The 27,496-nt window shown below is 39.5% G+C and overlaps 1 protein-coding gene across 3 annotated transcripts in view; it reads left to right on the top strand.

Moving 5' to 3' along the window:
* Positions 1-27,496, top strand: part of LOC137163109 (protocadherin-9-like) — a 659,443-nt gene that overhangs the window by 169,349 nt on the left and 462,598 nt on the right. For all 3 annotated transcript variants that reach the window (XM_067563213.1, XM_067563214.1, XM_067563212.1), the window contains exon 2: positions 21,962-22,027. In XM_067563213.1, the coding sequence (XP_067419314.1) occupies positions 21,980-22,027 (48 nt within the window). In that variant the 5' untranslated portion in view covers positions 21,962-21,979. The remainder of the gene's footprint in view (positions 1-21,961; positions 22,028-27,496) is intronic.

Raw genomic sequence — 27,496 nt, 5'->3', positions numbered from 1 at the left:
CGGGGTCTCAGAGCAAGGCCATGCCCCCATCACTACTGTGTGTTTGTAAAAGTAATGCTCAGTGGGGAATTAGCAGTCTCAGGGCTCTGCCCTTTTGGGTAGGACAGAGTGACAAGCAGTTTGAGAGCTCTGACCCTCTGGAAAGGGCAGAGCAACAAGCAGTCTTTCACCTGGCCTCCTGGCTCAGGGCAGACAGCAGACAAACACAGGCTTAGTGACATAAGGTGGGTAGGTGGCCACCCTAGGGGTGGGACAGCCAAAGAGGGTGGGGAGACCCAGGCCAACCCTACTCCACCGAGTCCCAGCACAGGGCCCTAAGAGTGATGGAGGGCTCTGCCACCGGGTCAGGGGGATCTCGCTGAATCACGCTGACCTGAACTCTGGCAACATGACTGGACTCATGTCCCTGAGCTACTTTCTACACCCCCTTTTGAGTGTACCTCTATCTCCTGGGATTACTCTGTCTCCCCAGTGTACACAGCCAGCGTCCATCCCAATAGCTACTCTAGGTACTGGTCGGTCAGCAGTCCCAGCACCTTCTCTACATCCTCGGTGCAGCAGAACTCCATCTCAGGCACAGGTCTCTGCAGCACGTGAAAGATGTCTGCTTCCTTCTTCCGTTCTCACACAACTTAGCTGCAGGGCTTGCCTGGCTCTGCCCACCAAGGGGTGGAGAGTGGTGCCTCCCTATCAGTCTCGGAGCAAGACTACACCGCCTCACTACAACCTGTTTATAATTTGCTGGTACACGTGTTACAAATTGGGTTACATCTTCCACTTCTTAGATGTCCAAGCATATGGTAGCACACTTTCATAAATTGGCTTCTAAATCTGGGTAATTCAATATCTGGATGTCTTGAAGCACTTTAAAGTGTCCCAAGTTGGTCACTCAAAAATAAAGCCTTTTCACCTTTGAAAACATTGCCCTACACACACAGATTGCAAAGCCTTGCATTAGCAAACTGTAGGTTTCATTAATAGGTACATTGCCTGAATAAGATGTCTTCTCACTTTAGAGACCCTAACCATTTCATAAATTTCAATCTTTACATGATTAAGGAGTGTGTTAATTCTCTAAAGTATGTAATTATTCATCTTCAACGCCTCAAAAATGTAGTGTTTGATATAAGGCAATCTTTCGCCCTTCTCATTTGTGAAGACAGATGCACAGTAATTGTATATATGGATAGGTGGTATGTACTTTTCATATTCTCTCCAGGTTATGTTATAATTCTAATCCAATGTGGAAAAAAAACTGAACAGTTTCTGCTCCATGGCACTGGGCTTGATTTGGACTGCACTTACTTAGGGTTGCTGTTATAATTATTGAATGTTGTTATGATGATATTTTGTTTATTGCTGACAAACCTTATCCACCAATTTATCTTTCATAAAATTATAAGGGTTGCAAGTACAGTATATGATACAGACACCTCATGCAAAAACCAGACCTCTGGTGACTAGTATGGACTGAAAATAATATGACAGGGACTGAACATTAAAGAGTAGGGTAAATTGACTAGGGAAATAGGAAATCAATATGCAGGTGTTCAGCAAACATATAGAGAAGCTGGTAGTAGTGCAGAATACTGGGGAAAGTGTTAGCACTGAAAATCTGACTAGATTCATCATCAGTTTCCAATATGTTAAATATAAGCTTTTCTTGCCAAAAATGGGAGTTTCCCTCTTCCGGCAGACACTTTGACATTTATAGTGTGTTTCAGTATTCTTGGCATATTCCCAGATAGAAGAAACTGACACATTCTAATAGGAGAAAAAATGTCCAAACCACCAACTCCTCTCTTGGGAGTCTTTACATTTGTGGTTTTGTGTATGATTAAAATGCATTTGTATCTTCAGAACAGTTGGGGACCCCTTCCATATTTTCACACTGGAGACACACAGAGACAACTGGTAAAGGGTGCCAATGGAAAATTGTTCTGGGATTGATTTTTTTTATCTGTTAATACTGTTCAGATGGGCTTTGTAACATAGTGTGAATTTTCAGTTGTTTGCAAGCCATGGACTTTACATTTGTTCCCTGCACTATCAACATTCTCATTCTGTTTGAAAATCCCAGCATTTTACTTAAAAGCCATACCAGGTCTTGTTGCCACTATTTTTGGTGGTGTTCTGGAAAGGTGCTTAATATTGGAGAAATAATTTGTTCATTTTTCTTCAACATAATAGCTTGGTACAGATGTCCACAAATGTTTTTGAATTAGCAACCAATGGGACTGAAATGTAAATGAACACAACTTCCCCCTCCCACCCCACCGCACTGAACCCTCAGCTACTCCCTTCATATAAATTCTCTGACTCAAAAGAGATTGAATATCTGAGGGCTTAGTAACATCTAAAAATGGTGTCTGTCCCCCCTAGAACTGCCTTAGAGAATACAATCTCCTTTGAGGCATATTATAATATATGGCAGAGATTACTGGATCTGCTTCAGCAGGATGAGATCAGAACAAGAAAATTGGCCATTTTATTCAGCTATTGCTGTAAAATCAGGCTTCTATTGCTCATCAAGTGATGGGCTTTAATTTACCTCTAATCTCTTCCAGTAAACTAAATCTCTGCAAGAATCTGGGGACCTTAGAGACGTGCTGCGACAAGACCTCTTTCTTTGGCTGTGCATTAGGTTGGATTTAGAAACAAAATGAGAGCTGGAGTCACAAAGATGCTGCCTTATCCAGAGGTGAAAAAGTGATTTCAGAATACCAAGTTGTGCATTTCTCAAACCCTGTTAGGCACTCACTCCCCTGTAGAGCTTTTAGGTAATAAATTTAACTTCACAGGATGATGATGCTGTGTTGTCCTCTCACTCCTATAACCTACCTTCCCAGGCATTTACCTTGAGAGCTATATATCACTTTTGTATTGGGGAGGCTGGTTTTGTTTTTTTTAACTGAGTGGGGGGAAGAAACATGTAGTGTGTTTGGTCTTCCAAAAACAAACAAACAAATAAAACCTGAAGTAATTTGTTTTTTGTTCTTGTTTTTCAGATGCAATTAGTACTACTTTATCTTAGCTTTGTTTTTTAATATTTGTTTGTGTACTTGTACTCCCAAGAGTATATTTGGTGGTTGCTTGAGACATGATAGGATTAAGGAGATTCACAGTTTATTTGCATTATATTTACTGATATTATAATAGATTAAACTGAATTGGGAAGAATGACTGACAGAAAATGAGAGTGGGGCAAAGGTAGATTGAGTATGTATCCATGTACCTCCCTGGCTCCAAATCTGAGCACTTCCCAACTTTTAAAAAATAGAAATAGCAATAAAATACCTTTTTTTTCCCTTTCTTTCTTCCTTCTCAGCCTATAAGAAAAACGGTTGGATTAATTCATAAGGTTTGTTTGGGTTTGTGTGAGCAGGTGAGTGAATTGAGTGGCTCTGTGTGCCTATATGAATGAATTTGTCAAAGGAACGCTAAGTCAAATTTTGCATTTAGTTGTGAAAGTAGTGAGGTCTAGAGTCATTCTTAACTCTTCTGATGATGACTTCCATAGTCTATGTCCCAGCCCAAATGGATTTCTGTTTACCACACTCTTGAGCTTTCTCCTGGATTGTAGCGTCATTGTTGGTTTCAGTAGAATTTATATTGCTTAGATTACATTACCCTAGATGTAGATTAGATTACATTACTAGATGTCATAGGAGAGATGATTTTTCAAGTAGTTAATGTGTTGAATATTGAGACAGAAACCTTCAGCTGAACTGTGTATAAAACAGAGAACCTGTACAGAGAGCAGAGCACGTGGGTGATGTGCTTGCAGTGACCTATGCTGCAAAGCAGATGGGCTGCTGTATTCTGTATCAATAGGATTTTTTTTAGGATTGTGGCTTTGTCCCTGCATATAATGATGAGCAGAGTAATCAAGTACGTAAGTCACAAATGTGCAATTCACCATTGCCAGATCGTGGCTTGATAGAATGAATGCAATCTTATGGATGGAAGTTGAGCAGTTTTTTTAATTTATTTTTTGAGTGTGTGTGAAGTTTTTTGTTTTGTTTTGGTGGTTTGTGGTGGTGTTGGTGATTTTTGTTTTTTTGGGGGGTGGGGGAGGGGCAGGGGGTAAAGGGGCGGTGTTTGTGGTCATTGCTGTCTGGGAATGCAATAAGATTGAGCAATCCGGAAAAGACATTAAGGCTGAGGACAAAAAATGGGCGATATTATAGTGGAGGAAAATTCTTTGAAGCATTTTGCTTATTCCTACCACATAAGGGAAATGCCATCTTTTGTGTATCAGTTCATCTGTAGCCAGCCTCTGTTCATCTTCATGCCCATTTGCAAAGGAGATGATCATGTAATTTTTATTAGTTTGTGAAAGAAATAATCCAGTAGAGTAAATAGTGGTGGATTGCAGTGAGGATAAAAATCCATTACTAACAGGAATTCCTCATTTGGCTCATGTGGTACAAGCTTGTGCTGTTAGTGCTGAAGTTTCAAAAATCTATCCCTGCAGACAATGCATGGAGTCTGTATGTGTGCAGCCGCTAGTTTGTTACAGTCATGTGGCCAGTCATGTTGTATTGTCTTTTTCATAGATCCACAGGATCAGTGCTATGGCCCCAACTTTGAAATAGTCTCTAGGAGGAACCCCTTCAGTGTGTCAGACCCCTTAGGGGTCTCTCTCTTCATGCAGGGTAAGCCACGCGACTTCACCGCCTCTGAGACTGGACCTCTGAGCCTCCAGCACTCCTGCTTCAGAACAGGAGCTCTGTTCAATGAGCCCAACTGAGACAGACTCCTGATGGGGACTTGTACACTCTTTAGGGTTTAATGCACCTCACCCAGCATTTGCAGTGGCACTCAAACAGCATTATCAAAACAGTAGCATAGGAAGTCCTTAGGGTAGCATAGAGAAATGAAGGTTTAAGTATCTTCCATTCGGGTTAGTGCAGAGCCCAGTCAAGCTGTAGGGAACCTCTTGGTTCAAGCTCTGTCTCTCTCTTTCTGACTTTTTGTCAGAATCCAGGTGAGAGCTCCCTTCTTCAGCAGCTGACTCTTATCCCCCACCTCACAACTCTCCTATCCTTTGATGAGGATTGTTTTTCAGCTTCCCTAAGGAGAGGTGGGAAGTTCATATCCCTCTGGACATTGGTTGCAAGGTGTCAATGTCCTGGCGATTGGATTCACCATTGTCTTCTCAGATGGTCCATTAATAAGGAGACTAAGGCCCAGATAGTTAGGTGACACCCACACCTATGTGTCTCAGCCTGCCCAAAGAGCAAACAGCGCCCTTCCACTCATTGGGTAATCATGTAGCACGTGGGAAACTGGACAGGACTCATAAAAATATTACAGAATATTCCCATTTTGTCACACTCTTGTTCTAGCATTTATATAAAACCATATGTTTTATAAAACTGTTTTGGATTCAACAGAACTTTTTTTTTAATGATATACAGCAGCACCAGGCTGCATTGTAGAAACCATTCTGTATATGGTGGTAATACTTACGTCAGTCAGATATAATGCTACCGCCAGTTCACCAGTGTAGAAATTAATATTAAACAAACAGCCATAACAACAACAAAGTTTAGTGTTTTTCAGCAGTGGCTGTTTCACACTCAAGACTAGTGAAATGCTGCTTTGAGGCTATTTTGACTCTTCTTTTCACAGTTCTGTGCGTGGTCTAAATCTATTCTTTAATCTCATGCGCAGATCCTCAGACATGCTGGCGCTTTGCTTGGTGCAGCTGGGTGAAAGGAGGGTGTAAACTGGCTTTAACCCACTTTTGCACTTCCTTGATCCCTGGGGATAGCTGGTGCTGATTTCTTCCCTGGTGACACTTATAGCAGCTTCAGGATGGTTCTGAATTATATCAGTTGGTAATAGCCCAAACAGCCCATTGCACATTGGGGGAATTGTTTAAAGACAGCATGCTCTGGTCACCCTCTTTCCTCCTCCAGAATGGGCTATATGCCAGTAGATAGGAGGGGGGATGGTGTTAAACTGCTATGCAATCAGAGATTCTCAGCAGCTTTTCCGTGCTTGGCACCACCAGAGTAGCTCAAAGGAGTCAAAGATATGACCTGAACACTTTACATTTCTTATCACATTTTCTAGCTGCCACAGATATTGAAAAGGCTGTGAATTTTTTTCACCCATTCATATCACCATTTTACCATTCATTGAGAATAATGTTTCCTCTTGACGGTACAGGCTGCCAAAAACACAGACTGTATTCAGTAGACTTAGTACCTGTTTTCATTTCAGTGGTGACTGATAAATCTCACTAAGTAAAGAGCTGTGATCCATAACTATCACTTACCACCGAAAATTGTGCATTTTCAGATATATGGCTTGATCCTTTTATTTTTGAAGTCTGTGTGAATTTTGCCATTGACCTCAGGTGAAGCAAGGTTTGCACAAATAGTATGTTGATTCTAAATATATGCATTTTGATTGCCTCACAGGGGAGGTGATTTGATCAACAAAGTTTTCCTCTGTTTTATTTTACTATATCTTTTATTAGTGAGCTATTTTAGTATTCTTTGTATTTCTGTCCAAGGGCTGTGTAGGAGAGTAAAGAGTTAAAAGCTGGATAAGTGGTCAGGCCTAAATTACAGGGAACAGAGTCAAGGCAAGGGCAAACCTTGTTTCTGTTAATTGGTGTGAATTTTAGTTAGAATCTGTTATCTCTCTTCTTCTCCTCCCTTCCTGGCCATCTGCGCAGGGGATGAGTCTATCGCCATTTCTGTGCAAGGCATTATCTTCCTTCTCCCCCTGACATACCTTTACTTTAAAGAATGTTAGTGTAAAATTTATAGGTTTTAAGGTGATGTGCCTAACCTCTTTATGGTAATCCTGTAAACAACAAACAGGGGCGGATATAATTATATTCATTATATAGTTGTTAATATTCATTGTATAGGTATCAATGTAATCAAATACGGGTCTATGGGGAGTTTCTGGAAATGTATACATTTACAATTCTTTTATCCATAACAGTATGTAAAGTAACCCCTCGTTGCTCACTCGTGGCGTCGAGGTGGAATGAGCAGGCAATAAAGGGTTCCATCTCCCCAATTCGCCCCTGGGACAACCTGTTTGTTTGATTATTTCTAACAGGCTGTAATTGTTTATAAACAATTATAGCTTGTTAGATCCTTGCTAAATGTTATGACACCACTAGATGATGCATAATGATGATGCTGTTTTGAATGGGGAGGGGAGGAGTCAAAACAAAAGACAATGTAAAGTTGTTTGTACCTGTGAGAGTAACAAACTGTGCTATAAGAGAGAAAAAATGCATATCTAAAATACAGTTTTTTAAAAGATTTCTTTGTGTATGATTCTCTGGCGCAGAGGTGCTGCTTCTGAAATAAAATAGCTTTGGCTAATTTTTTAGTGTTATCCAATAACACAGTAAAAGACTTGGTGACTAGGAATTCCTGCTATTTTTTAGTTGATTGTGATTTTAAATACAAGGGAAGGCATTTCTTTTGTTGTGTTTATGAGGGAAGCTTTTCTTTTTCTTTTTGCTTTTTATTATAATAATTTTTTTTTTTGCAGATAGATTGTGAGGGAGGAAATAAATAAAACCAAGATTTGTAGGCTTTATACAGATGTCAATTCTGTAGCTTTTGCTACTGTAAAATCTATGGAAAAAGTAATGGATTGGATAAAATGATTTCTAATTTCATCAGTGTGCTAATGTTTTCATATAGTATTGAAATGAGCTATCATAATGCCAAAAATCATACTGAATTCAGAGTTAATATAGTACTACATGTTAGAAGCCTCTGTTATCAGCTGTCCAATTATATTGGCTTTTGTGATATGACACTAGAGTCAATATAATATGAAACTCGTTTAACTAGTATGTTGGAAGTTTGTTAATGCAATAGCATTATCATATACATAATTTTCTTAACAGAAGCTCTAAAATAATGAAGATCCTGCTTCCAGCTGCTTAAACACAAAACAAGATTAATAAAACAGTAGCATCCCAGTCTAATTCCTGATTGTGTGTGATTGTCTCATGCGAACAGGGTAATATGGAAATGAGAGTCCTATTTAGTACAGTATTTTTACATTAGTTGCCATTGAGATGAAAGATGTCATGCAGGTATCTGGTAAGTTTGGCATTCAAAGAAATCTGTTTTAAAACCAAACCCCTCAATATTGATTTATTTTTTTCCTCTAATTTGAGAACTTTACTAGCAGGAAGGTTTGTTTAAAGTTGGTTATGTATTTAAACTATTTAAAGACTGAAATACCATTTTACTATTTTAATCTGTGTATTAAGGCAAATCATATATTTTTAAGGCCAGAAGGGACAATCATCATCATCTAATCTGATCTCCTGCACATTGCAGGCCACAGAACCTCTCCGACATATTCCTGTAATAGACCCCAACCTCTGGCTGAGTTACCTGAAGTCCTAAAATCAGGCTTTAAAGACTTCAAGTTACAGAGAATCTACAAGAGAATCTAGTTTAAACCATCAAGTCGTCATTCCTAAGACTACAGAGGAAGGCAAAAAACCCCCCCAAGGTCTCTGCCAATCTGACATAGGGAAAATTCCTTCCTGACCCCAAATATGGCAATCGGTTAGACCCTGAGCATGTCGGCGAGACCCATTGGCCAGACATCTGGGAAATAATTCTCTGTAGTAACTCGGAACCCTCCCCATCTAGTCTCCCATCACCAGCTATTGGAGGTACTTGCTACAAGCAGCTCCAGATGGGTCACATGCCATTGTAGGCAAACTCATCATACCATCACCTCCATAAACTTATCAAACTCAGTCTTGAAACCAGGAGTTTTTTGCTCCCACTACTCCTTGGGGCACTGTTCCAGAACTTCATTCCTCTGACGGTTAGAAACCTTTGTCTAATTTCAAGCCTACACTTGTTGATAGCCAGTTTATATCTATTTGTTTTTTTGCCAACATTGGCATTTAACTTAAATAATTTATCTCCCTCTGATGTATTTATACAGAGCAATCATATCCTCTCTCATCTGGTTTGGCAAAACAAGCAAAATTCCTTAAGTTTCCTCTCAAATTCAGGTTCTCCATTCCTCTGATCATCCTAGTGACCATGTTTGCACCTGATCCAGTGTGAATTCATATTTATTAAACATGGGAGACCAGAACTGCACACAGTATTCCAGATGAGGTCTCACCAGTGCCTTGTATAATGGTAATAGCGCTTTTCTATCATTACTGGAAATACCTTGATCGATGCATCCTAGGATTGCATAAGCCTTTTTCATGGCTGCATCACATTGGCAGCTCATAGTAATCCTGTGACTGATGTATATACCCTGGTCTTTCTCCTCCTCTGTCACTTCCAACGGATATGTCCCCAGCTTACAGCAACTATTCTTGTTGTTAGACCCTCAGTGCAGGATCTTGCACTTTGTCCTATTAAATTTCATTCCATCTCCATTACTCCAAGTGAGCAAGGTCATTCACATCTTCTTGTAGGCTATTTCAGTGCTCCTTAGTATTGGCAATGCCTCTCAACTTTGTGTCATCCACACATTTTATTATCCAAGACGCAAAGGCTGGGAAGGCATTGGGGATAAGTGCTGTGTGAAGTAGCTCTTGCCAAACACTTAACCCCCATGAACAACGACTACATCCACCTCACTGAGGGAGGCAGTGAGCAGTGGGAGCATGTATCCTAAACAAACACATCTTCTTTGTGCTAGTACTTAGTTGCCTCTCAGTTCCCTTTAAACACTGGAGTACTCACGAGTAACCAGCCAGCTATAACTTGGCCTTAGATTCTGAATTGTTAAGGATAGGGACTGTCTTGTTTTGATTCCTCCAAAGTCATGTACACATTTAAACATTTTACAAACATTTTAAATAAACACATTACAAACATTTTAAATAAAAATAAATGTTGAGCCCTTCTGCCTGTATATACTGTGGACTTTGTCTGGTCGTCCTTTACTCTCCCCAAATTCCCATTAACTTCATTGTGGTTTTTCCTGAATAAGAAGGCAGTGAGATATAGTTGGTTGGGTGAATACAAGGGGGAAACAAAAATTCAAAGAATAGAATTTCATATTTTAAATGAATATGCTTCGTAGTGTTCTTGTCTGGAGGGTTATGGCACCAGAATGGTTTCTGACTATTGTTCTGTTCAGTTTCTCCACTGTGTAAACAGAGACACTCTAGGAATTTGTTGTGCTTGTATCATCACAGCTTATCTCCTAGACAGCAGTTTAGCCTAAAAGTTTGTCTTTCACATGCACTGCAGAAAACAAATAAAACTAGAACTCTGTCCAGACATTCAAACATCCTGAGAGCTCAGCTTTCAAGAGCTTTTCACATGAAAATTGGGCTTAGACTTGTGAGTTCACCTGCAGTAGTTGAGCCTTAAAGCTTTTCAAAGAGCTTTCCACAACTCTTGAGTTCTTATATCTCTTCCTGGAAGTTTTCTGAAATGGATGTTTCCTGACATTGATTATACACTAGAGGAGACCTACATCTGTCTTCCCAATCCAGTAGTGAACAAATAAAGTAAATTTGAAGACTGCTTGACAGTAAGATCTTCATGTTCTGATCATAATAAAATGCCATTCAAGAAAGTATGTGCTGTCATATTGGTACTTGAAATATGCACTTTTTTAGCCTTACATCATGAATCAAATGAAAATACTTGGAGAGAGAGTGTGTGTGTATGTGTCTGAGAGAGAGAGAGAAGTAATGCAGATAGTGCAATCTATAGTTAAGGTTTCCTGACGCTTTACATTATAAAACTAAGTTAACAGTTGCTTATAACTTCACCAAACTTTCACCATTTGGGCTGAAATTTTCCATGATGGGTGTTTGTTACAGGCTGACATGTTACAGGGGAAAATTCAGCTAAAATGTTTCAGTTGTTTCCAAGACTACTGATAAAGGAGAAATTGTTTTGCCCATTTTAAAAATAAAATTTGTATGGCCATTTTGTTGAGAAGTCCTGTTCTTCCCTTGCTTCGGCTTGAAAATTGGCAAGGGTTATGGTATGCCCCAGAACTCCCTGCTGTCCTTCTCCTGGCTGGTTCCCTTGTACAGGCACTTACTGTCAGTCTTGAGTCTGTTAATAAGGCTTGGTCTATACTTACGGGGAGATTTGGCAGAAATCGACAGGAGTTGTGCAAGCTACACAGAGTAGCTTGCGTAACTTACATTGACTTCCTAAATCCTCTTCTGTGTGCCGTCTACACTACGCTGCGCTGATGGGAAACGCATACCCATCAACGCAGCGCTACGGTTTTTGGGGAGGTGGTTTTACTGAATTGACTTCTGGATCGACTGAGCGGGTCTTTGCTTCCGCTCAGTCGATCCAGCTAAATCAATCTGATGGTGGCAAATTTGCCACCGTCAGTGAAGACATACCCTAAGAGAAGCTTTCCGGCTGAGCAGAGAGGGCATGGGCTGCTGGAGGCCGGGCAGGTTCCCTTGGGGGAGGCCTGGCGCAGCAGCCAGGCCCACAGCAGCAGTGGGGAGTAGCAGTGCCGGCTGCCCCGCTCAAGTTTGTCCCCATGGTCTCTAAGTCATGATGAGGCGGTGGTAGAGCTAAAATAGAGTGGCATTGCAACCTGGTGTGCGGGCAGAGAGAGCAGTGCTGCTGGGATTTGGCCCTGTAGCCCCAGCATTGTGTCAGGCGAATGGCAGGGTCAAAATTCTGACCTGGTGCGCAGCACTGTGGGGCCAAATCTGAATGGGCAGTGGGGCAGCCAACACTGCTCCTTCTCACTGCTGCCAGAGGGGTGTCCCCACACTGATGACTTATCATAAGGTGCCCCTCCCAGTGATATGCATGTGCTGCTGCCGACGCCGCTGGTCCCTGTGAAAATCTGCCAAAATTTGAGCGAGGCAGAGGTTACCTTAATTCTCAAACTTCCTAACTTTTGAGTGCTGTTTTTAGATAAATATATACACACGCTGCATTAAGACTAATGACCCCCAAAATCTTTAACTCTGCCTAAACTTTAGTGAGACTGAGAGAGGAAAATGCAAATAATTTCTCTTTAAAAATCAGTTTAACCCGGGTCCACGAATACTAATGTCCTCATCATAATAATATAGCTACTGTGCAGTGGTAAGGCTAGTGAGCTACTTATACCCACACTGTATGCCAGATTTAGCACATAGTTTTTACATAACTGAAATGGAAAAAATTTGGCCCACTGACTGACACATTGGAAAATAGCTTTGGTTAATGAATGTCTAATGCTTTCTTGTAACAATACTTCAAGATCCAGTCCTGCTAACCGTTACTTATATGAATGAATATTCCCTTGCTAGTTGTTTGATTATTCGTGTAATGACTATTCACATGAGCTAAAGGTTTCAGCGTTGGGCCCTAAGACTCCTTTAATAAAAATATGGGTGTAATGGACAATATTTTTCAGGCGTGTATATGAATGCTAAAGCTGTAGGTATATGAATTTCATAGACTGAATACTAAGACATCCAAAATGCTTCTCATATATAAAATGCTAGGAAACCTTAGGTATCGATGATGCTCTGCCTATAATACAGCACTCATAGAATTAGGAACCCTGAATTAATTACTAGGAAATATAGCAAAACAATATGAATTAAGACATTTGTTTTTTTTATTTGAGTGTTTCACATGCAAGGCCTCCTTTAAGTCTCAAGAAAAATGTTGACTTCAGTGTGCTTTGGATCAGGCCCTTGCTACATTATGTGTACGTGTATTAAAATATAAGATTGCACACAAACACCGTGGCTGAAACATGACAGAGAACAAAGAAGAGCCTGTCACATTGAGCAGGTAGTGTGAAAATATTGTCGAAGAGATGTTTCTGCGCCTATCAGAGGGATGAGAAATGTGTTCACTGGACAGCAGAATTTCTTTTAAGCAGAAATTCTCTGGACATAGTGGCACCTATAAGCAGTAAACACTGGCTATTAAACAGATGCTTTCTTGGCCTGCAGTTGAACTTATTTAGCAGAGTTTCTTTTGTGTACTACATTCCCCTTTGAGCTAATGGAATACTGACAACATGTTTTCTAAAGAAAACCTGTGTATGAGAAAATTGCTTAGACATGCACAATCTCTTTTCGTGAGGCTGTCAAGATTTTGTATTGACACTTGATAGTATATTATTAACATGCTTACAAAACTAATTTAAAGGCAGTAGAGCAATGCTGTTTATACTATTTACTATAATATTACCATTACTAATTGTTATTCTCACTGATACAAATCAAATGCTGGCAACATCAGGATTAGTGTGGGATGGTAAATCTAGCTAGTGTTCACACAGTTTGATTCAGTTTGGCACTGTCTCATCTTGGCACTTGTCATCTCTTTCTTTAAAAAGAACCTGGAATTGGATTGTTATCTAAAATGATGCAAATAGAGTATGCTTTTATTTCTTGTCCTCTATTTTCTCCTTAGGATAAACTTAGGTTATATAGAGCAGAACACTGTTAAGTCAAGTGAAGGCCATTTCATTTATTTAAGAGGGCAGCAATATTTATTGATGAAGTATAGTCTGAAAGGTGTTAATTTTTATTTTCCATCTTAGGGTCAGAAATAATGGGTGAATAATGTATAATGGGATCAACATACCTCATTTAAGGCATTTTAGTGTCCAGAGTGGAGCAGCCTATACTGATTAAGTGGGCTGACTTTATTGATGACATTATTAAATATGAAATCTATTAAATTTAAGTACAGTCTTCCCCCTCCCCTTTTCAAATGTTAACATTGGTGCAAGTGCCAGGGTAAAACTCATGACATTTAGAAAAAAGAGAGAATAAGATAAGATTTACCAGAAACAGGATGTATGAATAATTGAATAGGAACGTCTGTAACAATGCAGCTCCTTTAGATAAATCTTGACAAAATATTTTTTTCATTTTGTGATGGAGAAAAGTTGCTGAGGGAGGATTCAATCAATTGTTCCTTTGGCGCTGTAATCAGAATAATTTCTGAGGTTTCTTTCTGAGACTTGATTTATCTCCCCAAGGGTCGTCTGTACGGCACTGCTATTTATGCTGGGAAAACGAAACCTGTCACAGTAGACTCTGTATATCCTTGTTCCTGTATCAGAAGTACATCCCCACTTTATCTAATAATGAAGGGTAATTCACATACCACAACTATGTCTCTCTGTGCCATCCGTCCACACCGTCCAAGGCTGTCATTCTCTTCATAACTGGGAATGACCTTGCTACCTCTGTAAATGAGATCCAGGAAGTCTGACTGTACATTTTTGTTCCCAGCTGGGATTCTAGCTCACTGTACAGAGTAGAGTCAATGCACTAAACTGGGACAAATTAGTGCATAGAGTCATAGTGCCAGTTTTACAGCTGAATTCTGGCTTCCTTTGGGGTTCTAGCAAAATGTAGCTTTTCATGCCTGATATTCCTCCTATCACATTGCAGCCCTCTTCTGAGGTGTAAAGAATTGATCTTTCTCTTTCTCAGCATAGCAAATTGCTTCTCTGAGCGCGAGGGCAAGAGTGACTGCTATTGCTTCTGAAAGGATAGGCTTCTGTTTGACTCTTGAAGAATGTGCTGCTACTAGTATGGGTAAAACACTTGCAGGGCTATAGGGAGTGTGTAATCTCAAAGGTGGGCTCCTTTTTCCTTTTAGGGCATTTGGGTTTGTCAATGCCTTCTGGTGTCAGAACTATTTTCCTGACTGCAGATACGCCTTCAGATAACAGATCCGAATGTAATCTCCACTGCTTTCAGTTTTAAAGGAGCCTTATGCTAGTGAAATGTGATAGATTTGACAATACAGGAGGCTGAAGTTCTCTGTTTATCCCAGTAGTACCTTGAACAGCAGTGCAAATTTCTTCACACTGATGCAGGAGTGTATGTCAACCCTGATCTTGAGGGGCAGTCTCTAGGGGTTAGAGAGCAGTTTGAATCTTTCATCTCTTTCTGTCTGAGACTATCAACAAGTATGCCACTTGTGATTGTGGCTTTTTGGTATGTGGAGTGCGTTGCTTTTGAAGTAAAATTGAAAAGACCAATGTATTTCATAAAGTTATAATTTCACATAGTACCTCTACAAATGCATTTCCTTGGATAGAACACAATTTATTTTTATTTATAGTCAGCCAAATCCTGCAGCCCTTCCTCAGTCCTTGGTTAAGTTCTGAATGAAACTGGCAGAACGTCACTGTGATGTTCCCCTCTGCAGTGTGGGCTAGTATATTGCTGTGTCACCCCAATCCCTCACTCCTGGAGCCTGTCTTGCACTTGCTCTGCTATCTGAACTATCCGCTCCTGGGTCGATTCACTCACAGCCTCACAGATAAGCGGCTCCTATTTTAGTGAATGAGTGCTTTTGGCCAGCCACTCGTAGGTTTTTGCAGTGGAATGACCCCCAAACCAGTATCTCCAGTTCCAGCTGCAACCCTAAGAATTGCCATCTTACAGAGTTCAGTACCTCCCGCTGCACTCTGTAAGTTCATTAGGTTAGTCAATTTATCAAAGAAATCGATATGCATCAGCTCTGTCACGCTAAATGAAGTCTCTATGCACACCCAAAGCTCATGCACTGCTTTAGATAAAAAAACAAATAATGTTATTAAGTACAGAAAGAGTTTAAATTATTATAAGCCAGAACAAGGTTCTGTGGCCTGCAATGTGCACAAGATCAGACTAGATTCATGTGATGGTCCTTTCTGGCCTTAAAGTCTAAGTCTATGTGTTTACTATTATGTTTGTATTGTCTTAGTTTTTCTTCAGGTTTTAAAAGCAATTAACATGACACTTTTTGATGTCTGGAATGAAGGTTGGGTATAGGTCAGCCATGGAATGCCTAGTAACAGAAGTAAGATTTGAATCAGGAGAGTGAGACTGTAATTATAGGGTAAATAAGCATATTGCAGGCAAGAAGTGGCATGGCAGAATACACAGAGTCACATGTAGGAGAATTGTAACACACTCTGAAAGTAGAACTTGGATCGTGATGTCTTCTCCCCTGTAGTTTAGATGATCTCCGAGATCTGCAAAGCAGGTCTCCACTTTGATATTTTTTCTTCCAGAACTACCATTAACACCAATGTGAAGCCATCCCAGGCAATTTTTTGACAGGCAATAGGTTGTGAAAAGTTTATTAGTGGAAAAATTGGTATGAGTATGTTTGACTTTGTCTCTAACACAGAGGGGTGGTATGTTTGTCTCTTTGAAAACAGGCAACTTGAATGGATGTCTAACTACTGCAGCTTATTTTTTCTAAGATAGCAGTGGTGTTCACTATAAGTCACAGCTGATTTCACATTTATCTGTGGATTTGGATTCTTTTTATGTACAACAGCTTTGATGGCTTTCCAAGTTTTTGTACAATAAAAAAAAATCACTTTCTGTAGGCCAAACTTCGTTGTTTTTTCTCTCACACAGTGGGGTCCATTCCTGCCTTGAACAAACTAAAAATAAAAGCAAGCTGCAAGCAAGACAATGATGAAGACAGTATAGGTTATGCCAGTTGGCAGACACAGGAGCAGAATAAGTTGGCAAGAGATTATCTAGTGTTCTTTCCTTGAATGTGGAGGTATTTTTGAGTGTACCAAAATGTCAGGGTACAATTAAATTCAGGTTCCTTGATTTATTATTTTTTCTTCTCCCTGTCATCTCTTGGATCCTTTATTTCCTTGCCATAAATAAAGGGGAATACTCAACTTTTCCATCTGTGTTTGAGAAAGCTCTCCTTTCATAAAGATGATTTTACATCTGCACATAAAGTCTGAGTAGATAGCAGTGCAGAGTCATATCACCCCAGGAGCTACCCAGCTCTATCCCTGGGAGTGCATCGATTCTAACACCCATGTGAAGACAGTTAAGGACAGTTAAGGATCGCAGTATGGCTTAACCATACTGGAGTGTAGGGGTGAATGAGAAGAGGGTTCCTGTGCGCACACACCTATGAAAGACACTGGCCATAATCTGGCCTTATGTCTCTTCTTAGACCATTGTATTAAAAAATACCTCTTGATTTTACTAATTATTATATTTCAATTTTATTTCCTTTAATTTATATGGGACCATACCATACCGAATTTACTGCAAGGGAAGCAGGATCTGTCTTCAGAGTGATGTTATTGTAAATGATGCTGGTAGATAAGGGCCAAACAGACATCAGTTTCCTGAAAATTAAGGGCCTGATTCTGCAAACCTATTTTCACATAGGTAGTGCTATTGACTTCAGTGGGACTTGTTAGTGGCCAACATCTTCAAAAATCAGGTCACTTATTTGTGTGTCTAAATATGGATTTTTGGTTTTTGATTTTGGGAGTTAAATGACTTGCTTAAGGTCTCACAGAAAATTCTGGCAAAATTGAGATTAAAAACCAAGGACTTGTCTACATGGTGCCTTTAGTGCACACTAGCTTGGATGTAAATTCTAATGCACTGCAACATGTCACACCTTGCTGGTGTACACTAAAAGTTCCCTAGTGCAGTAGGTCTCAATCTTTCCAGACTACTGAACCCCTTTCAGGAGTCTGATTTGGCTTGCATACAAGTTTCACTTCACTTAAAAACTACTTGCTTACAAAATCAGACATAAAAATACAAAAGTGTCACAGCGTACTATTACTGAAAAATGGCTTACTTTCTCGTTTTGTCTGTATGAAATTTTAGTTTCCACTGCCTTTGCTATTGCTTTTTATGTAGCCTGTTGTAAGACTAGGCAAATATCTAGATGAGTTGACGTATCCTCTGGAAGACCTCTGTGTACCCCGAGGGTTACGCATACCTCTGGTTGAGAACCATTGCCCTAGGCTAGAGTTTAACGTAGCACAGTTTGAAACAGGACTACAAAATGTGCACTAGGGAACTTTTAGTGCGTGCCAGCAGAATCCACACAGACGGTTAGTGCAACATGCTGGTGCTCATTAGAATTTATACTTCATCTGATGTGCACTAAGGCACTGTGTAGACAAGCCCCAAGTCTCTTAACTCCCTATCCTAACTGTTAGCCAGACACAGTATTGTCTTTCTCACCTATTTCCCTCTAAATCTTCAGAGGAGTAGAGCATGTGCAACTCCCATTGATGATGGTGAGAATTACAAGTTCGGCATTACCTATGCTTGCTCCATTAACTTCAGTAGGAGTTTTGCCTGAGTAAAGACATACATACACATTTCATTTGTGTAATTGAGACTGTTAAACTCCACAGGCATTATGCACCCTTGTCTGCATAATCTGGCTGAATAGACCCTGAATAGACAGGTTAAGACTTGAAAGTCTAGATAGCCATCAGTTTTCAGTACTGGGACCCTAGTCGCTGAACTCCTCACCAGAGGAAGGAAGACTTGACTGTGTATGGATTAAAATCTGAAACTTGTCTTTTTGATTCAGATCTCCCTAATTCAGGATTCTGATGTCTTTTTTAATACATTAAAATAATTCAAACTCTTACACATTCCTTGGATTCTAAGGGGGTGGGAATGGAGGAACAGAAAACTCAGTTTTTGATAGATGGATGCATAGAAAACAAGAGATTTCAGACCTGATCCTGTTGTATTTACTCTGGCAGAAGTTCCATTAATTTTACTGGGAACTTTGCCTGTTTATGAACTGCAAGATCAAGCTCCTTTAATAAACAAGAAAGATGCAGAATAATTAGAAATAAAGTGTTGACAGAATTTTACTATGTATTGGATTTTTCCACTGACAAATTGTTTTGATTATTGTCGGAGTTTTTGACTAATCTGCCCTTGCCCTTACTTTCATGCATAAAGTGATGACACAGTAGACAGTTTTCATTACTTTTTTCAGGTCTTTGGTTCAGTCTGCTCATTTTATTGGGAAATAGAGCAATTGGCAAGCTCCTTCTTGTTACCTTCCTTCTCGTTGGATTGTAGTACATCACTTCCCCTCCACAAATTGATATTCAGCCAGGATATTCTCCCAATCATTCTGATTTTATGTCACTTCCCCTTCCCAAATTGATATTCAGCCAGGATATTCTCTCAACCCTTCTGTTTGTAGATGGAGAATGTTAGATGAAATGGATTGCCAAACTGTATTTCAGTTGAAGGATTTTGCTGATGTCGGTTTATGAGACCCGGCACAGTCAGAAAGAAAAAGATTAGAAAACTGTACTGTGGACTAAGGTACAAATCCTACATGTTTTATAGTATGTTAAATTATGCTGGCTTTTAAACCCCTATTGGGGAAGAAACTGGATATATTCAGGATCTCCTTGAACCTAGGCAGAATCTGAAAAAGTGTCTGCTCTTTGACAACTGTTCAAAAATTCTCATTACACTGTAGGTATACAGGAGGTGACTGTGTCTTCCCTGTCTTAAACTCTAGGTCAGGGGTGTCAAACATCCGGCCCGCGGGCCGGATATGGTCTGCCAAACTTTTTGGCGCGGCCCCTGGCAGCAACGTGTGCTGCCACCAGAGGGTACAACGCCGAGAGATGTCGCGTCAGCACGTGCTGCCACGAGATCTGTGTACTCTGGCGGTAGCGCGTGGAGCACTGTGTGTACGAGACACAGCACTCCAAAAATCGGGAGAGGGACAGAGTGGTCTTGGGGCATCACGCAGTACTATAATTCTTAATCATTGATCGATTCTTTTAATCGTAAAATAGTAGTAGAAGTGAATTTACTGCAGTTTTTATATCGCTGATATCTAGCAAATAAAATATAATACTACATAAAAATGGTTGTGCCTAGTATTTCGATTTATGGTATGTATGGCCCACTTGATGTACATTGAATTCAAATCTGGCCCACCATAGCAAATGAGTTTGACACCCTTGCTCTAGGTTATGGTCTCATCGCCTGCTACAACAATCACTTTTAACCCCCTCCTTCACCACTTTTAACATAATATTTTTAAAAGTAATTCTTTTTTAGAGGTGTTTTCTTTTTCATTACTGTGAGCCTCTGTAAGACTCCCCTGTTCTCTTGGGCTAGCTCTAATTTATCTGGGCAGGGAAATAAAGTCACACTTACTCCCCTGCCTAGAGTAAGTGGGAGCTAGCATCTCCAATCTCCTTCGGGCCAAAGTACATAGCACACAGAATGAAATAAGCTGCTGCACAGAGCAAAGGCAGAGTAAGGGAGCAATTGTACATGAGTCCCAATTAATTCTCAGTCCAGCTATCTGCCTTCCTTTACTCAAGGTTAAGGTAACTTAAGGTTACAGTCCTTTATATTTAGTAATGCCATATAGTTTGACTTCAGTTTCATTTTATATATATATATATTTGTATTGTTTTGTTTTATTATGGTTTATCATTTGTATTTTAATGGTCTCTGCAGCTTCTTTACCTGGAAGGGGAGAATACATTATTTGTTATTAACATTATTGTTTTTATTATGCTGCTTTACAAAACCACTTGTAGGAAACAATCATTCTGAAAGCTATCTAGAGGCTTTTTTTATAGCTTAAGGGAATGTATTTGATAATGTGAGCCAAATTCTACCTTCAGATATATTCATACAACTCCCATCAAAGTGAATGGAAATTGCACACATTTATCTGAAGGCAGCATTTGGCCTGATTCTCCTCTCTGTGGTTTTACACATGTGTAATTCCATTGAGTTCAGATGAGTTGCACTTGATTTATATCTATATAAGTAGAAAGACAAACAGATATACAATATCAGCAAGAGAGGTAGAGGCAGTCTTCTGAATGTGGTATGTATTTTAAGACATACTCCGCTGCCTTTATTATTTTTTTCGTAAAAATATATTTATTAATCTCCATGGAATGCATAAATACTTTTGATTCAAAGAGCATCGGAACCAAATAAAATATTTCTTCTGGTTTAAAGCGAGTTTCTTTTAAATGAGGTGTTAGTTGGCAAAGAAAGGATCTCCCCAAGTTAGTCAGAATCTTCACGTCAGATATCAGAGGAAACTGCTTTCAGTGGATATAAATAGTTAAGAAGACTTGCTGCTTTCAAGGCCGAGTTCTTCAAAAAGCTGTTTAGAACTGTGATATAACTCTCTAAGAATACAAGACTCACGTAAGATATCTGAGATACCTACTGGGAGTACTTCGGAACAGACATGTGTTTTCCATTGGGGTTGACAACACTTTTTGATGTAAAGTTTTCTGATGTTCTTGCTCACCATATGATGATAAAAGGAGTGGGCAAACAATTCTGAACAGAATACTAATGTCCTTCTTGAATATGTTGCACAAAAATGTTTGTTTGGAATTCAGAATCATCACTCTATAGAGAGTGGATTTGAAGTGATCCAACTTTCCACATATGTTATTCTTAACCTAATGTTAGCTGTCTAGGAAGGCTTTCTTTTCTAATAAAATAATAATTGGATATCTGACCAACACAATACACAGAGAGAAAATAAAAATATACATTTCTGGCTCCCCCTTTGCTTCTCCAGTAGAATACATTATTTTTTCCTGTTTTAAGATTATTTTTGAGGTATTCAAACACCCAGAAGGGGATTTGGACTACATACTGCTATTTATATTCAGCAGTTAGTAACAGAGCATGAACATCCATTAATGCTCCCACATTAAACACAACTTTAATTGCAGTTTTAAAGATCTGCTGGTTTTGCTTTTTAGAGTCTCAGGGTTGATTAATAATATCTTAATAAAAAGCTTAATAGTGCATTAAATTAAAAAATAAGTTGCTTCTTATTATGAGACAGCAATTTCAGTTGGTGGTTCACAAAACAGAACAATAAAAACCTGCTCTGCTGTTTGAAAATCTGTTGCCTGATTTTAGCAAAGTGCAGCACAATGTTGTAAAATCAGCCTTCAGAAAGTAAATTGATGCTTGATGTAGCACTTCAAATGTTACCAAGCATGTACTTGGATAACCAAGATGTTAGATCTCAGAAGTCTGAGAACCCAAGAGAGAATTATTTCACTTCCCCTGCCAGAGATTTTCCCACATTTCTGCTTTATATATTAGCCAATGCTGGGCCAATGGGTGGTGGGATATCTGAAAACTGTAGTAAAAGTAACACATCTTTTTATTTAAATATTACTTGCTTTTTAGGCACTGAATTTTGGAGATATGCCGAAGTACTTGTGGGAGATTTGGGTACCTGACAAACCATGGGTGGTAAGATATCAGATCAATGAAATAAATAAATAAAAATATATTTTTATAAAAGTTAAATATTGTGGGCTGTGTCCCCGTTGAAGTCAATGGTCATAACTCCCATGGGGCTGATAGCAACTGCATTACTGCGTATTTGCACAGTAAAATGTAACCCCATTTGATTTCAGTGGCATCATCCTGGGGTAAAACTGAAGTAATGCAGTGGTAATCCAGAACCATGCACTTTGGCAGGAGCAGAAATTGGCCCTGCTGGAACTCTAAACCATGCTTTCAAATACTCTGACATTTGAAACCGTGCAGTCCATACAATACAAGTAGCCAAAGTTTTTGTTTTGGATGAGGTGGATAAGATATATTTTAGGAGGGAAGATGTGCTATTTTCTCATGTTAGTTTGAAGGAAATTATTATGGGTCAGTTTCTGCCACTCTTACACTGATGAGCAGTTGCTCACATGAGTAATCCCATGGATTTTTTTGGTGAGTATCTTTTTACCAGTAGAATTAAGGGAGTCACAGTCTGGGTCATTAAATAGTACTTTATGCTACCACAAGTCTCATTAGTCTTGAATGGCTGTCACCTACATGCCTGTGCTAAGGCATAAAGGGAGTAAGATGTTCCTTACAGTCCTGTGTGGAATATCCAGAAATAAGACCCAGTGGGTACTGTGCACCTGATTACCTGCCCCTCGCTGCCCTCCCCTCACCCCCAAGAAAGAAAACTCCATGCTCTCAAGTACTGACCACCACAGCTGAGACACATGCAGCTGAATGGTAATTTGCAGCTCCCCCTAGAGTCAGGGAGAAGCAGGTACCTCTCGGAAGCATAGTTCTTTCCCTGTGCAAAGCTCGTCTTTCCCTTTGGTTTCAAAGGACTCATGCAAAGGTGACAGCAACTGCCAATTAGTGTTTGAAAAGGGGACACTGTAGAATTTGTATTAATGATCCAAGCCCATTTAGATCCTTATAAATTCCCAAGGTTTCAAAGGTTAGAATTCTAAATACAATCTAAATGTTTATGCAATTTAATTTTTATATAAATTTATATTCTAAATAATTCCTTCAGTGCTTTGAGCTGCAAGCTTTCAGTGAATATTTGTTTCTACTGTGATTCAGTTAATATCCAAAAGCTAATCACTCTCCTGCAGCATCTTTGTCTTACATGAAGGCTAGGACAGCCCCCTAAGAATCAGGAAGCAACTTTTATTTGGGCATTTTCTAACTTTTGCGTGCTTGACTATACTTTAATGATCTTTTAATGTAGTTTTTTTCTATATCGGATAATAAATAAGCCATATTGGTTCTTGAAATCTTTATGGGCTGCTGATAAATATTAAGCACTTAAATTAGTATTTGTGTTTACACAATAAACTGTAATGGTTCCAATGGAGGTATTGAAGTCTATCTTTTTAATAGTCTTTCTTTTTAATGGTCTTAATTTGTAGTTGGCTTTTAGTGACTGATCTCTTTCTACCAAGACAATGATCATAAAAGTGTGTTTATGCTCTTGGTCTGAGTTTTCAAATGTTCTTGTGTATGTACTTATATGATAAACTGTAACATCTCTGCAGAAAATGACCTCTCACACATTCATTAATTATTTTTGTTTAATTGAATATTAAATACAAGATGAAAAATTAAAAACACATTGAGGTTCTAGGTGCAACATTGTTTTTACACTCTATTTATGAAGTAAGGTTCTACTATCATCAGTAAAAGTGAGCTAATGTGGTCCTTAATTGAAAAAAAATATTCGTTTCAGAATAAGAATAGGAGTCTAGGGAAAGATAAAATGACTTTGTGACAAATCTTGCCCATTCCTGTATGGGAATGAGGGGCTATTTGTGATTCTACTGCTTGAAGAGGTAGGATAAGATTTGGAGTTGGTGTAAAACTCCTGAATGACCTAAGCCCCATGTTGCAGAAGTATTTTTGGAGGCAGAGGGGCAGGGAATGCGGTAAAATCCAAATATCAAGGTCACTGGGTCAGAGGCTACTCCAGCAATTTCACTGAACAGTCTTCATGGAAGTTGCTCTCCTGCCCATTTGTGGAAACACTTCTCCCCATAAGACTCCCTAGATACTCAGGCTAGGTGTTTTGGACTGGATTTTCTCTGCATAAGGTGGGGTGTGCGTTACGGGAAATATGGTATATATTTTACTGCTAAAATAATGCTAAAGTACAAATTACATTCTCAGAGAAATGTTTTGGAAGACTCTATATTTGCAGTCCACATACCTGCAGAGCTTTGTTAACCTTAACAGAAATGTTCACAATTTTTATTTCACTTCTAGTCATGACTGTTTGTTCCTGTTAGTAGTGAAAGCAGGTGTTTAACTTGACTTAAATTCAGGATGCTACACGTGTACTGATTTTATTTATTTGTTTTTAAAGAAAGCTAGTTTTTATGTTACAGCTGTCATTCAAACTACTTATGAAGTATCAGCTACATATGAATTCAAATGGATGCTGGTGTTCTCTGTCCCCAAATGGTATCAGTGAAACAGAACAACTAAAAATGGTGTGTGTGTGTTGCTCCATATAATCTTAACTTTTTCTCCCTATTTAGTACTGCACCATGTACCATTCTGAGGCTTGATTCACCCCTGTGGTTCATGCACCTTCCCTTGTGGTTTTCCCAGATGTTTTGCTCTCGTATTGTGATTGAAATCAAACTTGCTCCAGCCTGTACTTCATAGTGAATCCAGCCATTTTATGTTTGCTATGAGACTGCTGTGTGGCAGAAGCACATGAAGTGCCATATGGAAGACAAAGTGTCCTTCTGGGGTGAAAGCTGATCCACTCTTGTGCCAGGATGTAATTTTGTAGCATCTCATTTTTTCCTGTTCACATATGTGTTGGTGATGTGAGGATGGGCAGATAGATAGATAGACAGATACACACACACAGTATACACAATCCTTGCAATGTATGTTTACAACGTACAAGTGTGTTTGTCTCTCTCACCTCGGGAAGCATTGTACTTCAGAGACACCCATCTGACATGCAGACCCTCCTTGCTTCTTTATGTGGGGTGTAGGGAAGAGGGATTTGCTGTTCTCTCCAGCAGGCATGATGTGTTGGTTGTTTCCATTGTTGTGACAGGTCTGGTAGCTCATGCAGGAGTTCAAAGGGGGGCTTTGTATTTCCCTTCATTTCCTTGTGTTGGTATGCCACAATCTAGCCTTATATATAAATATTCTTTCCAGAATATTCTACTTCTGTTTCCCTTCCGGTCATTACATAATTGTGTACATGGAGCGACTGCAAGGACAGTATCACTATCATATTAATCCTGGTTGGGGCCCGGGAAGGAGAGTTCCTCAAATAGTCTTTAGATGATGAAGCAGGATATTCCTTATTTCAAAACCATTAGAGTAAATAGTGCTTTATCTTCACTAGCAAAAAAAGGTGTGTTCCAACTTTGCATTAGCATTCAGATGTTTGCTAACTTGAGGTAAAATCCTAGTGATGACAAGAGCAATTGTAATTTTCATGTGTTAGCAGATTGAGGTAAAGAATATGGGGGATAACAGGGTTTACATTGACCTGGCTAATTCACGATAACATGGCAAACTTCCCATGTCTTCACTACGATTTTACCTAATATTAAATTATGACTATATACTTCAAGCGAGAAATGTGATTCCCCTGCTTGTGTACACGTACTCACTCTAGCTCTCATTGAACTAATGCAAGTATAAATAGCAATGTAGCCACGGTAGCATGGGTAGAGCGGCAGTGGAATGGCTGAGCCATGCTGAGTACATACTCACTAGTTTCAGACAGGTGAGAGCTTTCATGAATGTGTGTACACAAGCAGGAGAATCACACCCCTGGCTCTTAGTGTAGATGCAGCCTTAGTTACCACTTGTTAGCTAACGTGAGATGAGAACACACTTTTCTTCCTAATGAAGGCTCCCCTAAGAGTTTTGGCACTGAATTGTATGGCTGCAGAATCCTGCTCTCATTCGTTATCTCTTTAAACAGATTTATTTAGCTTTTTTTCTTTTTATGCACCTCTAAAATAATGTGTATTTAGATAGAGGAAAAAGTACAGTATTAGTAATTATTCCATCTTCTTGATATTTTAACTGATATTAGTTTAATATATGTCATCCAGTCTGTCAAGGGACTACTCTAGATCCTGCACAGGCAGGAGGATAAGAGTTGATAATTTAATACAATTTTTACATATCTGATTTCTGTGAACAATGGTAAAATATGTGCATTTTTTCATAATTTCTGATGTAAACTTAAAAACTGAAAGTCCAGTTCAACTGTGGTTTTGGTCTCTCGGGGGTTGCTGGATCTGTCCCAAGACATTCTACCTTTGCATTGATTCTGCATCAGTGCTGTACAGATTTCCTTACACCTGCTTTTGAAAGGAGCATCATATATTCCTTTTTGTGCCTGCTGACAGACATTAGCAGCACTTCTCAGGGTCTGGCAGGGTAAGTCTGAGTTCTTGGGTCCATGAAGAATTACTGGGGACATTAGCTAGTCCTCAAAAACACACTGTGTTCTATATTGTGCCAGTTTTAGGAGTGAGTGTGTTTGGAGTGGGGAAGGGAAAAGCTCCTTGAAACTTCTTTCCTCCAGTATTTCTATGCAGTGGAAGCCAGTGTTACCCACAATGGTAACACAGTTCTTAAAATTATTTTTAAAATTAATATGAAAGGCCTGATATATACCTAAAGGAGATAAGAGGCAAGCCAATCATTGCGTAACTCAGTATGTTGTATCTCAGTTTTCAGGGACCTGAGTCAGATAGGAACCAAATTCATTTATGGACATTAGAGATTAATTTGGTCCCATCAATGATATTACAGATTATTCAAATTAAAAATGAATTCCCCTGTGGAGGGAGAAGAGCTTGCACTATTCACATAGCAGCCATTAATTTAAATGTCATGATGGCTACCATAAGACAGAAAAAAATCTGAAAACAAATGTATTGTGTCCCCACAATGTATGCTCAGAAGAGGCCCTCCATGTGAGGAAGTCCTCCTTGCCAGCTGCTTTTGTAGCTGGGTTTAACCCTTCACCTTCCTTCAGACCTCCAAAGGGCTCCATGACTGATCTGCATGAGGAGACTGGTGGGAAATGAATAAACTGGGGTGGTGGAGCGATGCAAATTGCCTTCCATTCTCCTACAGCTGGAATTGCTTCCCATTGAAGAGGGGGTCCCCGGAGCAGCTACCAGATATAGAAGTCCTGTCAGTGTGGCTTTACAGGAACCACGCTGCTGGAGAACCAGAGCCAATGTGGATATTGATAGTCCTTACCTCCCGTGAGCCTGCAGAATCCTGTGGATTCCAGTGGGCCTGTGAGATTTGTGGGTTTGCCCCTCTATCTCCTCTGTTGGGGGAGTAATCCCTACTTTTTAATAGAACAACTGGAGAGCACTCCTTGAGAAAAACCTTCAGAGACTGTTTCCTTTTAGTCCCTTCGTATTTGTTTCTCTGCAG

This window comes from Emydura macquarii, unplaced genomic scaffold (genome assembly GCF_026122565.2).
Source record: "Emydura macquarii macquarii isolate MOO-44397 ecotype Brisbane River unplaced genomic scaffold, CSIRO-AGI_Emac_v2 contig_2473, whole genome shotgun sequence".
NCBI classification, from domain to species: domain Eukaryota; kingdom Metazoa; phylum Chordata; order Testudines; family Chelidae; genus Emydura; species Emydura macquarii.
The sequence above is the reverse complement of the archived record's forward strand: the minus strand, read 5'-3'. Positions and strand labels throughout refer to the sequence as shown.